This window comes from Onychomys torridus, chromosome 2, assembly GCF_903995425.1.
Source record: "Onychomys torridus chromosome 2, mOncTor1.1, whole genome shotgun sequence".
Lineage (NCBI taxonomy): Eukaryota > Metazoa > Chordata > Mammalia > Rodentia > Cricetidae > Onychomys > Onychomys torridus.
In genome coordinates this window covers 142,380,667-142,393,399 of record NC_050444.1, presented here as the reverse complement: position 1 = coordinate 142,393,399, position 12,733 = coordinate 142,380,667, and the positions used below count along the sequence as shown (strand labels likewise).

Genomic DNA, 12,733 nt, shown 5'->3' with positions numbered 1-12,733 from the left:
CAGGTGGTGACCGGCTCCTTGAAGGCACAGCCTTAACCATGATTATTTGAAACAGGCTTTCGGCTGTTAAAGCCTTTGTGAAGCCTAGAAGACTCCATAACCATTCCCATACACAGAGGAGGTCTACAGAAGGGACTCCTGTGAGTATGGCAGAGACGTAAGGCTGGGTTGGTTCAAACATCTCTGTAACATGAATTGCTAAACGGTCTTATTAATAAAAAACCCAAAGCTAGATATTGGGTGAAAGCTAAAAGATCAGAGAAACAGAACAAACCACAGCCCACCCCACCTCGCCAACTCCTCAGCCGATCCTGTTTCCTCAGACTGAAAAGCCTTTGAGTCCTCACCCAAAACGGTCTTGACTAAACTCCTGCTAAAAGGCTTCTAGTTCCTGGTCCTCACGCCCTATATACCTTTCTGCTTCCTGCCATCACTTCCTGGGATTAAAGGCATGTGTCCTTTCTAAGCAAAGACATGAGATCTCAAATCCTGGGATTAAAGGTGTGTGCCACCACTGCCTGGCTATGTTTCCAGTGTGGCCGTGAACTCACAGATCCACGCGGATCTCTGCCTCCCAAGTGATAGCTGTGTGCCACCACTGTCTGGCCTCTGTGTCTAGTTTAGTGGCTGGCTCTGTCCTCTGATCCCCAGATAAGTTTTATTTGTTAGAGTACCAACAAAATAGCAACACATTTCCCCTTTTTTGTCTAATATTAAAAAAGTTAAAACTAATATGAAAAAATATATACAATAAGTACAATAAGTATATACAATATACAGTCAAGAATTATATTAATAATCTCTAGTCCATTAACATTTGACAGATTTAGACAGGAAAAATTCATTATTTATCCTATTTTGGTGAGTCCAATACAAAATTTGTATACAATATACAAAAATCCAATCCAATGTAAAACATTTAAAACTAGTAGTTGCCTTTTAAAAAGTAGGTTCAATAATCTACCTTTTTTTAAAATCTTATATCCAAATTCTCTCTTCTTTCTTTTCAGAGTAGATTCAATGATCTACCTTTTATCTTATCATTTCTATATCTTCCCCTTTTTCTTTTCAGAATAAATTCAACAATCTACCCTTTATCCTATTATTTATCCTACATAGAACCAGATGTCCAGCCGCTCTTAGTGAGCCGGTGGGGGTGGGGAAGATGACACTCTCCCAGGCTGCTTCCCTGACATTTCACTGTTAGGCCCATACAGGGCTTCTCTTGAATGGTCTTGCCAATGTTTAAGGGTGAGGGGTGATCTAGGAGCATGAAGGACGTGTTAGCATAGTGACTGCAGGGCCGTGGTGATGAGAGGGTCCGGTACAGCTAGCCGCGGTCAGCAGGCCACCAGCGTCACACCAGCGACAAGGCTTGGGAGCCCAAGGGGAAGCGCTCACTGGGTCAGCCAGGCAGGCAAGCTGCAGAAATGGGAAGCCAGCAGCCCGCTTGACGGGTGGAGGAGGCAGTTGAACAAGAGGAGCCAGAGCATGAACAAGACCCGACCGCAGAGGCAGAGAGGAGGAGGAGCTGAGGACCAAGAGCAGAGAAACGGAAGGCCTTGGTCACAGGAATGTTTCTAGACAGCTGTCAAGCCTCAGATACTGAAGGCTCAGTGCCCGTAAGCACTGTCAAGGTCTGGGGAACCCTGATACCTAGGACCACGCAGAAGCTGCAACGTCAGCTGCTGCCAAGGACTAAGAAAGGCGAAAGTTTTAACTCTAGAGAGCGCCCCTTGTGACCCCCACCTGCTTGCTGCTGATGCTGACAAACACCTGCCAAAGTAGGCTCCCAAAGAGCTTCCTCTCACCTTTCCATAATTTGCATCTGGTGGGAACAAAGGGATTCTCCAGCCAGCTGATTGGTTAACAGGGTCTACAGGTCCCAGGAACAGGAACCTCTTTTGGAGACCTCCGAGCTCCACAGTCGCCCTTCCAGAAGCACTGTAACCGGCCTCTAGCTGGCTTCACGATCTTGAAACAGCATGCGCTCCCCACTCCACACCCGCAGGGCCAAAGATGCTCCTGCGCCCCGGCCCGCCCGCCCAGCGGGGCGTGCTAGTTTCGCACCAGTGCATACTCCTTGGGCTCCCAGAGCAGGCGAGGGTAGTGGATCTCTGGCTTCCAGCCAATTACCTGGTCCCAGCAGAACTCAGGCGACAGCAGCTTGGTGGGCTTGTACAGCCAGAAGAACTTGTTGAGGTGGCTCTCGTCGTGCCAGAGCGCCTCGATGCCGCGCTCCCGGTCCCGCTGCTGGCCAAGCGCACAGTGGGCCGTCAGCTTGCGCAGCGCCGCCACACTGCCCCCGAACACCGCGGCGTGGTAGTAAAAGTCGCCCTCTCCCAACCCCAGGGCGGCAGCCGATCGCCGGTCCCGCTCGTAAGGCAGCAGCCACCGCGGCCAGCGGTAGTGCCAGGCGTGCAGCTGCGCCACCAAATCAGACAGCGCCTCGGGCCCGAAGTTACCAGTGAAGTGCTGGTCTACATCCAGGCAAAACACATAGTCAGCTTCCTGCCCCAGCTGCCCCGCTAGAGCCTCGTGTAGCGTACGCATGCGCGCCATGGACACGTCCTGCCAGCGGCTCTCTCGCAGCACGGGTTCCACCCGAAGCAGGCGACCCGGGCCCAACGTTATGTAGGGCACTGCTTCCGGGCGATCAGTGAACACGTAGTACACCACGCTCTGACCCACCATGAAGTGCTGCTCGGCAGATTCCAGAAAGTGTTCCAGGTACTTCTCCAGGTACCTGCCAGGCGGTCAGGCCAGAGTTAGACCAGCCATCCTCCACCCCTGCCCATACCCGGCCAAGCAAACCCCGATTAATGGTGGATTAAAGGCGATTGAAAACTATCACTTCTGCCTGGAAGGGAAGAGTTGCCCTGCCCTGTTCCCTTGAATACGGACTTGTTCTGACTCCTCTGACCCAGGCTGTACTGAGGATGCTGGACCATCCTTAGAGAACAGGAAGTGTTTGCAGTAAGCTGAGCCTTGTGTTAGGGGGTCCCAGGACCAGAGACTGCTATGATGCAAGGAAGCCTGTGCTGTTTAGGTTTTTGTTTGTTTGTTTGTTTGTTTGTTTTGTTTTGTTTTGTTTTGTTTTGTTTTTCTCAACTTGACACAAGTCAGGGTCATCTGGGAAGAGGAAACTTCAGTTGAGAAAATGCCTCCATCAGATTGGCCTGTAGGCAATGATGTGGGAGGGCCTTAGCCGACTCTAGGTGGGTCCATCCCTGGGCGGGTGGTCCTGGGGTGTATAAGACAGCAGGCTGAGCAAGTCTGTGGGGACCAAGGCAGTAAGCAGCACTCCTCCATGGTCTCTGCTTCAGCTCCTGCCTCCAGGTTCCTGCCCTGACTTCTTTTCCTGGTCCTTTGGAAGTGAAGTAAGATGAAACAAACCGTTTCCTCTCCAAGCTGTTTTTAGTCATGATGCTATCACAGCAATAGAAATGTAAATTAATATAAAGTCCAAGCCAGCCATGGAGGGAGCTTGTTTGGAATGAGAGGAATCGGTGGGCTTTTAATTGTTCATCTTTCTGTTGAGACTCAGACAGTGGTGAGGAGTCCTTCCTGGGAGGTCCTGAATTCCTGACTACAGCAATTTATTTTAAGCCATAATGTTTGTGGCCATTCTTTACATGGACAAGCAGAGTGCTCAGAATACTGACAGTTTGCATCCCTGGTAACCTGGGACACCAACCAGAAGTAAGGACTAATAATCAAGCCTACAGCTTGGAGTTGGGGCCAGACCTTTGACTTGCCTCTGCTCTGCTTCTGGTGGACCTGTGGAAATCTGGACTCACAGGTCAGCATCTCAGAGTGTAGGATTCACACCAGGAAGGGGTCCTGAAATCTCGCTTTCTGGAGCCTCTGGCCCCTAGAGCATTCTGCTTGGTCCCCTAATGGCTGCAGGCACAGAGGCTGGAGGAGCAGCCACAGACTAAGCGGTCCAGCCCATCTGTCCCCTTCCTTGCTCTTGGGCCAGCCCCGTGGATCTTTCAGCCACTTGTGGTGGTATAGTGTTCCTCCAAATATTGTGCACCCTAATAAATTTATCTGGGGTCAGAGAACAGACATTTACTAGATACAGAGGCTAGAAAATGGTGGCACTCATGCCTTTAATCCTAGCATTCCAGAGACAGAAATCCCTCTGGATCTCTGTGAGTTCAAGGCCACCTTGGAAACAGCCAGGCAATGGTGAATCACGCCTTTAATCCCAGGGAGTGATGGTAGAAAGAGAAAGGTATATAAGGCGTGAGGGCCAGAAACTAGAAGCATTTGACTGGTTAAGCAATTGGCTGGTTAAGCATTTAGGCTTTGAGCAGCACAGTTCAGCTGAGAGCCATTGGGATGAGGACACAGAAGCTTCCAGTCTGAGGAAATAGGACCAGCTGAGGACCTGGTGAGGTGAGGTAGCTGTGGCTTGTTCTGCTTCTCTGATCTTCCAGCATTCACCCCAATAACTGGCCTCAGGTTTAATTTTATTAATAAGAACTTTTGAAGATTCCTGCTGCAGCCACCTTGGGTTGCAGTGACTCCAGAGACTTTCTCTCCTGTATGTGGGGTTTGGGATGCAGTTAGAGAAAACTTGAACAGTTTTCTGGGGCATCCAGTGGCCCAGAATTCTTTGCCCAGGTTTTTGGGTTTTTCTTCCTGGGTGGACATTCTCATTTTAGTCCACAGGAGGCTGGCCCACTCCCCAACCTATCCTGCACTCCACTGCTCTGTGACTTAGGGTTGTAGGTTCGATTCCACACGCAGCCAGGAGTCTCCTTTGCACCATTTTGGAAAGTGGCCACCACCCTGGACTGTCCCCCACCCACAGTGGGAGGACAATGTCCTATCTTTTGTCCCTTCCCAGTTCCTCCTACACCCGAGGCCCATCCTTTGTGAGCCTCACCTGCCATGATTTTGTCTTTCTCAGTTACCTGCTTCTGTGGCTGCTCCCTTGACATGGTCACTGGACTGTGTCACTGTGTGAGAGAGACCCTCATTCGCTTACCCTTCTCTTTCACCCACAAGCAGTCCCACCTCACTCAGCCCTGTGATCTGGCAATTGCCTGTCTGTCCCTCTCCAAGTCCACCCACGCCCATGTCCTTCTTTGCCTAGCCTACGGCTCCTTGAGCTCCCAGCCCTTCTCTCCATCAGCTTTCCCAGGCAAAGCCTCACTATTCCTGCGTCACCCACACTGAGTCCTTTCCTTTAGCCAGAGGCCCCTTTTCTCCCCATTAGCCTGATAAGATCTTTTTTTGTCCTCACTACAAACCCAGTGTCTTTGTTTGTGCCAGACCTACCCCAGGCATGTTCCTTTTTAGGAGTAGTTCTGAGCCCTGGCTCCTAGGCTGGGGCACTCTGGCATTGCTGCCCAGGAAGAAGGAGACAGGAGACTGCCTTTGTGCTCTCCAGGGGTCTGAAACAATGGGTACAACCTGTAGCTGCGCTAGGAGTTCCTATGGCGTGGAACAAGGCTCCATGAACCCCCATGCACACCCTCCTGCTCGCTACCTAGAAGCACGGTCCCCTCCCTGAGCCTTACCTGCCTACAGCAAAGACAGTCAGTCCAATGGTGAGGTTCTGCCGTCTCGCCTCTTGCTCAGCTTCATGTGGGTCAAAGATGCCATCCCAAATGATTGGCGCTTTCCAAGAGGTACAGGTCAGGACTTCAGGTCGGGCCCTGGTCATGAGCACGAGAAGCAGGAAAGACAGTTCTGTCCACCCAACTGCTTGACACCTGCTCATTGCCACGTCCCCATTGCTCGGTGTTAGGGACCCACAGACCTGTCCCTAAGAACCCCTAGCTTAGAGCCAACCAAACACAGACTGGGGGATGTGTGACCTGGTGGAGCTCCTGGCTTCCCAAAGACAGAATGCCTGGGTGTGGGTGGAAGAGGCAGAGCCCTGGGGCAGACCTGTATAGTCTGTGGACATTCTGAATGAGAAAATGGTGGCTGCTCACCAGTGCCGCAGGACACCTGTGAAGTTGTCCCTCAGCAGAGGTCTTGTGGCTGTGGGGCAGATGCCCATGGGGACTAGGCCTTCTAAGTACCTGTAGGTGCAATAAACAGGAAGGGGCATTTGGCATGTTCCTTGTTTGGTAAGGAGAGTCAATAGAACATTTGCCCAGGCTAAGCCAGCTACCGCCTTCCTTCCCTCTAGGAGGCCCCTGGAAAGATGCTCTTTAACCCTGGCCCTGGGGAAGTACCTGAGAATATGGAGCCTGTATAGGTACAGGCCTAAGACACCGAATGCAAACAGAAGGAGCTGCCACAGGAATCTCTTCTTGGCCCTGGGGTGATGGGAGTGGGAGGGCTTCAGTGACGTTCTTCACAGGAGAAATCATTGCCTAATTTTCCTGCTTCACTGGATTTCTGAGTAGGAACCTATTATTCTAGTCCCACAGCAGACATTCAGAAAGGATTCAAGAGTTTGCCTGGCACAAAGTCTTTGCAGTTCTGCATGGAGGTGGCCAATGGTATCAGGGTCTCAGGTATACTTCCAGAGATGGTCTGTGCAGAGAAGGCACATACAGACATCACAGCAAGCGCCCCTTCCTCCTCTGACTCCTCCACAGTGGACAATCTGCCCTAAGCCTTGCAGGTGTTGCCTACTATTGTATCTTTCTGATAATATATAACACATATTATATCTCAGAGTTTAAAGACATGTCTTTACGGTGCTGGGGATCAAACCCAGGGCCTCACACATTAGATAGCTTACTATCATTGAGCTGCAGCCCCCTACCTCCCTACCCCCCCATCCCTTCTTTGTCTCAGTACTTAAAGAAGTTCTCACCCTCTTCCCCAGCTGCCCCCCACGCCTTACGTTGGAAAAGCTCATCTGCCTAGCAGATTCTAAGGATCTGTGTCTGGATTTCGGTTTGGACAGCAGTGTGGCAGGGTATGAGTTAGGTGGGCTTGGAGAATAGTATCATCCAGGTTTGCTGTGCTTAATGAGTTGGGGTGAGGCTGATCTTGTGGGGTGAAAGTCCAAGAGGAGAAAAGAATTTGTGGTTTGGTAGCTGGGGGCGGGGGACATGTCAGTGGTGGCCTGTTCTCTCTGAGCGAAATTCTTCCCACCAAGCTCAAAGGTCCTGGCTTGGAGGGAGTGGGCATTGAGATTTGTTCATGGCTAGCTGTCCTCTGTAAGAGCCCCATAGCAAAGAACAGATATGGGGACCGGGTGCCCGTTTGGAACTCTGGTGTCATCTTTTATTAGCGAGGCTGGCCCTCTGGGCATCAGTCTTCATTTGTGAGATGAAGTAATGAGAATAGCATCCTTGGAGGCTGAACCTGAACTTGGGAGTCACTATCAGCTCGATGACCAGAAATCGCTGAACTTCATCTGCTAAGGGCACACACTGATAAAGCTTCCTTCCTACTTATGATCTCTTCTGATAATCTCTTATCTGTAGTCTCTGCTTGCCCTGTAACTCCCCTGCCAGTTTCTGTGGCCTTTTCCAGGAAGGCCACCTCTATCAGATTCCCTTATCACTTGGAATGGCTCGACACCTATGAACCTAGGATTTGCTCAAAGCAGGTATGGGTACCCTCTTACCTGCACGCAGCCACCCCCCCCCCCCCCATGCTCACCTACCGTGGAAGTCCCCAGGTTGGCTTCCCTTGGCCTCTTTGTCTCCATCCTTCCTGTTTTCTGTAGCTTCCATGTGACTCTGGCCAGCTCAATCCCCATTCAACCCCCAGAGCCATCCCCTAAAAAGGCCAACCTCTGCTAGCAAGGCTGTGTCACACCAGCTGCTACATCCCCAAAGGGGAAAATGCATTTAGTAGTCAAATCCATGGAAAAATGTTCACCCTTACTAGTAGGCAAAGACATACAAATTAGAACCCAGCAGCAGGTTTTGTTTATAAAATGATTACAAAAAAAAAAAAAACTGATAAAAATAGCCAGGCTGCCAGCATACCGTGTGAGAAAGGGGGGTCCTGGCTTGCTGGTGGAGTCCTGGGCTTTGGGGGAGCTACTTAGCTTTTAGTACCCATGGGTTGACAGCCCCAGGTCAAGATGTTGGTCAGTGTCTGCTTGGCTGTGTTCTTGGCATTATATTTTGGTCACAGTGTGGCACCAAGCTTTGTGCTGGATGTAAGATGTCAAGGTGAGTGAGACAGTCGGAAAAGCCGTCTTCAGGATGGAGAGTGAGGATGATGTGGTCACACTGAGGAAAGAGAGCAGAGCTCTGCACGGTGACCCCTGGGGAGAGGCTACACACAAGGACTAGTCGGGGTGTGGTACATCAGCCTGGGCGGGGAAGGAGGAAGTCAGGAGGCTTTCCGGGCCCTCCTGGAGGAGTGGACCTGTAAAGCAGCCTCAGAGAACTTTTAGATAGGGATGTTCGGGGAGGGCAGCATCCAATAAGGAAACACCAGTGCACCCAGGGAACTCCCATTATGGAAAGGTTTTGTGTTGGGGTGAGAGGGTGTTGGCGTAACTCCATTTGGAAAAAAGTAGAATTACTCAGATTGAACTTTGGACCTAGACATGGTGGCTGGTGGGAGGTCATGACTAGAAATCCAGCTAGGGGCCAGGAGTTATTGGGGTGTGAGGCAGAGCATTGGTGGCTGAGTGGGGAGGAACAAGTGGGGGGGTGCTGAAGTATGGGCAGGGTGTGGTCGTTGATGGCAGAGATGTCTGTATTTGGATCCAAGAGTATTTGTGTCTGTCTGGTTGGGGGTAAGGCCTGGAGCTCACCAGAGAGTTCTGGGGTTCACCAGGAGGGCAGGAGTGTCATGGGAAAGAGCACAGAGGTGGAGGAGGCCAGCCCAGGCATTGAGTGCTGGGTATGTCTGTGCCAGGTGATGGGGTAGAAGCTGATGTAAGTGGGAACTTGTAATAAAAAGGCGTGGAGGGGTATGGGTTATTTTCCTAAGGCTGGGCTATAAGGAGTAGACAGATGGAAGCTGAAGAAGTCAAAGATTTGCAGTTGGTGGAGACATAGTTTCCTTTGACAGATGCTACCACACCCAGCTAACACCTGGCTTAAAAAAAAAAAAAAAAAAAAAAAAAAGTGGGTTCTGGAATCAAATTCAGGTCTTCATAAAACTGTGTTGATTTTTAAATGAAGGGGTAGAACACCTCTGGCTAACTGCAAGATAAAGCGCACATCTCTTAGCAGGGCTGAAGGAGTCTTCAAAACATGGTCTGTGCACTCTGGTGCACACCAGCATCACCCTCACTCCCTTCCTGTCACCGGAAGGGTGGCAGTGCTTGCTAGTGAACCTAACTGGTGAGGGCTTCAGTGTCCAGGACCCCTGGAGAAGGAGTTGAGAGAACTGACTCCCTACGCTTGTCCTCTGACCCCCACATCTGCACTATAGCACACTCATGCGCGTGCGTGCACACACACACACACACACACACACACACACACACACACACGTAATAATTTTTTTTAATAAGAAGAGTAAGTCTTTAAAGAAAAAAGAAAAGCAAGAGTGTATTTGTAGGGAGGAAGGGGACTAAAGAGAGAAGATGAAAGTAAAATCTGATGACAGGTCTGTCCGAGAGTGCCATCATGAAACCTGAGGATCCCAGCATGGACTGGGGGACACACTCTGTGTGTCTAACAGCGGAGGTCAGTGTGGCCAGTGAGAAGCTTAAGTGATGTTTGCACACTGGAACAGAGAGCAGATCAGAACTCCATGGAGAGGCAGGTCTGTAAGATGAATTGCTAAACAGTCTTATACATAAAAAAACCAAAAAACAAAAAAAAAAACAAAAAAAAAACAAAAAAAAAACCCTCGAGCCAGATGTTAGGGTGAAAGCTGAAAGATCAGAGAAACAGAGCAAGCCACAGCCAACCTTACCTCACCTCACCAACTCCTCAGACTGAAAGCCTCTGAGTCCTCACCTCTGAGGGTCTCAACTGAAACACTTAAAAGCCTCCTCATGCCTTATGTACCTGTGTCCTGCCCTCACTTCCTGGGATTAAAGGCGAGTGTCCTTCCCAAGCAAAGACATGAGATCTCAAGTGCTGGGATTAAAGGTGTGTGCCACCATGCCTGGCTGTTCCCAGTGTGGTCTTGAACTCACAGAGATCCGGATGGATGTCTGCCTCCTGAATGCTAGGTTTAAAGGCATGTGCTACCACTGCCCACTCTCTACGTGCAATCTAGTGGCTGTTCTGTTCTCTGACCCCCACATAAGTTTATTGGGGTGCACAATGTATCAACCACACAGGTCTCACTTCTGTGGGGGGAGCCTTTCTCCCAGTGTGTCCATGTGCCGGCAGGCATGGCATCCGTAAGAGCTGCATTAGTGTTTACAGGGGAATGCTAGGTCAGCAGAACTCTCTAGGATCAAATGAGATCCACACGGGAGATTTTACATTTTATAGTAGCCACATTAAAAAAATCAAAGCAGATGAAATTAATTTTTAACAATATTTTGATCTATGCCAACATATCCAAAATGCCCTTTTAACATGTGACCAGTATGAAAATTGACACATTTCCTTGCCTATTTTTTTTAAGTATAAATACTAAATCTAATTTCTATTTTTGACTTAACACAGCACGCTTGAGGGGGGGTGTCAGTAGCCACAGGTTGCTGCTGGCTGTCATATACAGATTACATAGGTGGATTTAGGGGACACACCAGATTGGTGATGGGGGTTGAAAAGTTCTAGGGAGAGAGGCGGGGTCTTTTAAAATTGTTTTTGACTCAGTGCCCTTCAACTATGTTCAACCCTGCCCAATAAGGCTTTGCCCCACTGTTGATTAGAGTATAACTTCTGTAACGGAGCATGCTGTATTTCCAGCCTGTTGGCCACAGGTATCTTGTATCCCCTAGATTGTGGTGTCTGCCTGGATGTCCCCCACATACTTTAACCTCACAGCATCTCATCTGCAGTTTGCATGTTCCTGCCCATCCCATCCCTTCTTCCACGTGTGCTCCTGTGGCCCCAGAACCCCTTTCTCCTTAACAACGGCTGTCTCCAGGTTCTCCTGCTTACATGCAGAAGGTCTCCTCCCAGCCACCTGCTCCAGCCTCTCTGCCTCGATGTTTCACATCTGGGTTTGTGTAGCAACTTCCCATGGAATTTCGTGGGTCTCCATGACTCTCACTGGTATTGTCACCCCTGTCCTTGACAGACCACTGTCCCCACCTATGTCACTCACTTGTTTTTCAGTTCCTTGACAACTGGTCCCCCTTCCTACATCTCTACCTTCACCAAACCTCCCCTTTACCTCTTGCATAACCTGTCTGCCTTAGGACCTCTTCGTTGCACTAGCAGACTTTATAGAGTCTTGGTACCAAGTCCCAGAACCTGCTTCACAATTGGCGACATTAACAATCAGTTGTTAGAAGTGAATACAGTAACAAATTGTGACCTTAACATCACTCTCTTCCTCAACTCGTGGTTACTCCTTTGCTTAAAGCTCCATTTGCTCTGGGAGTTAAGTCTGTGCTTATTCCTAATCCTGGGCACTGATGGGGCCAGAAACTCTGCAGAGAACACCCCCAGATCTTGAAGTCTGACCACAGTGCCTGGAGAGGAACCTGGATTGTTCCCACTCCATCAGTGAGGAGACTAGGTTCCAGGTTAAAAAATTCCACTCAGGGAAGTGGCTGTAAGTGCTGGGGCTGAGCTTTGACCTACCCAGTGTGACCCCCACCCAGATCCTCTCACAAAGGTCCCTGGATCCTCTGAGTGGCATGTCTCCAGCTAGTGTGGTTCCTGAGAAGCCTGCCCCTTCCTGCTCTGTCTGCAGCCCTCTGAACCCTGGCAGCCTTCTAGACTTTCCCTGAAGCAAGGAAAGGCTGGGACGGACTTCCTTGTCCCCAGTGGCTGTCCCGAATTCTTAGCCAGTCACCTCCCCTGTCTTCTCACACAACTGAGTAGGGAAACCAACAATTATCTTGGGCACTGGACCTTAGTCCGCGTGTCCAGGCAGAGCTGGCCCTGAGTGGCTCAAATTGGACCAGACAGGTAGGTGACGAAGGGTGCTGAACCCAGAATGGGGTAGGATAACTGTTAGAGATCGACCATCCTTCCCCTCTTGGGTGCCAGCTTAGAGCTTTACTCTAGAGTGATGTGTGACCTATTTCTGACATTTCTTGGTCAGATTTTGCTGAAGGACCTGTGGGCTCCAGCTCATTAAGGCCCATTCCTTCGCCCCTTTCCCTGCCTTCAAGAGAGTCTCAGCTACAGGGGGGTGCAGCCTTGGGTCCTGGCTTTCTGCCTCATCCGGAGACAAAGGAAGAGGGCCTCTCCATAGCGTCCTCTCTTTCCTCCCTCTCCTCACCTCCTTTTTTGCTTTTTGTTTTTTCTCCTTTTCGAGACAGGTTTGTTTGTTTGTTTGTTTGTTTGTTTGTTTTTTTTTTTTTTTTTTGTGTGTGTGTGTGTGTGTGTGTGTGTGTGTGTGTGTAGCTCTGGCTGTCCTGGAACTCCCTCTGCAGACCAGGCTGGCCCCGAACTCAGAGATCCACCTGCCTCTACCTCCTGAGTGCTGGGATTAAAGTCGTGTGCCACCACCTCTGCCACCACCACCAGGCCACCTCTGGTTCTTGGAGCCACATTTTCCCTCAGCAGTTCTACCACCTGGCTGGACCCCTCTTGGGTCAATCAGCCTGGGGTTTATACTTGTACAACCCGCCTGGCAGGCCCTGAGCCCACTCACCTGAGTCCCTTGAGAGCCATTGGGAGAAGTCAGTTGTCGTGAAATGCCAGCAAGGTGGAAGAAATGACAAATGCAATAAGCGTGACAGGGTATGGGGACA

General features: G+C 50.2%; 1 protein-coding gene across 1 annotated transcript; it reads right to left on the bottom strand.

Moving 5' to 3' along the window:
- Positions 1-1,468: 1,468 nt before the first annotated feature.
- On the bottom strand, positions 1,469-12,653 carry A3galt2 (alpha 1,3-galactosyltransferase 2). Its single transcript, XM_036177525.1, has 6 exons — positions 12,634-12,653; positions 6,201-6,284; positions 5,955-6,044; positions 5,535-5,672; positions 1,812-2,746; positions 1,469-1,531 (listed from the first exon to the last, which is right to left on the bottom strand). The coding sequence occupies exons 1-5, from the start codon at positions 12,651-12,653 to the stop codon at positions 2,059-2,061; spliced, it is 1,020 nt and encodes a 339-aa protein (XP_036033418.1). The 3' UTR covers positions 1,469-1,531; positions 1,812-2,058.
- Positions 12,654-12,733: the final 80 nt, after the last annotated feature.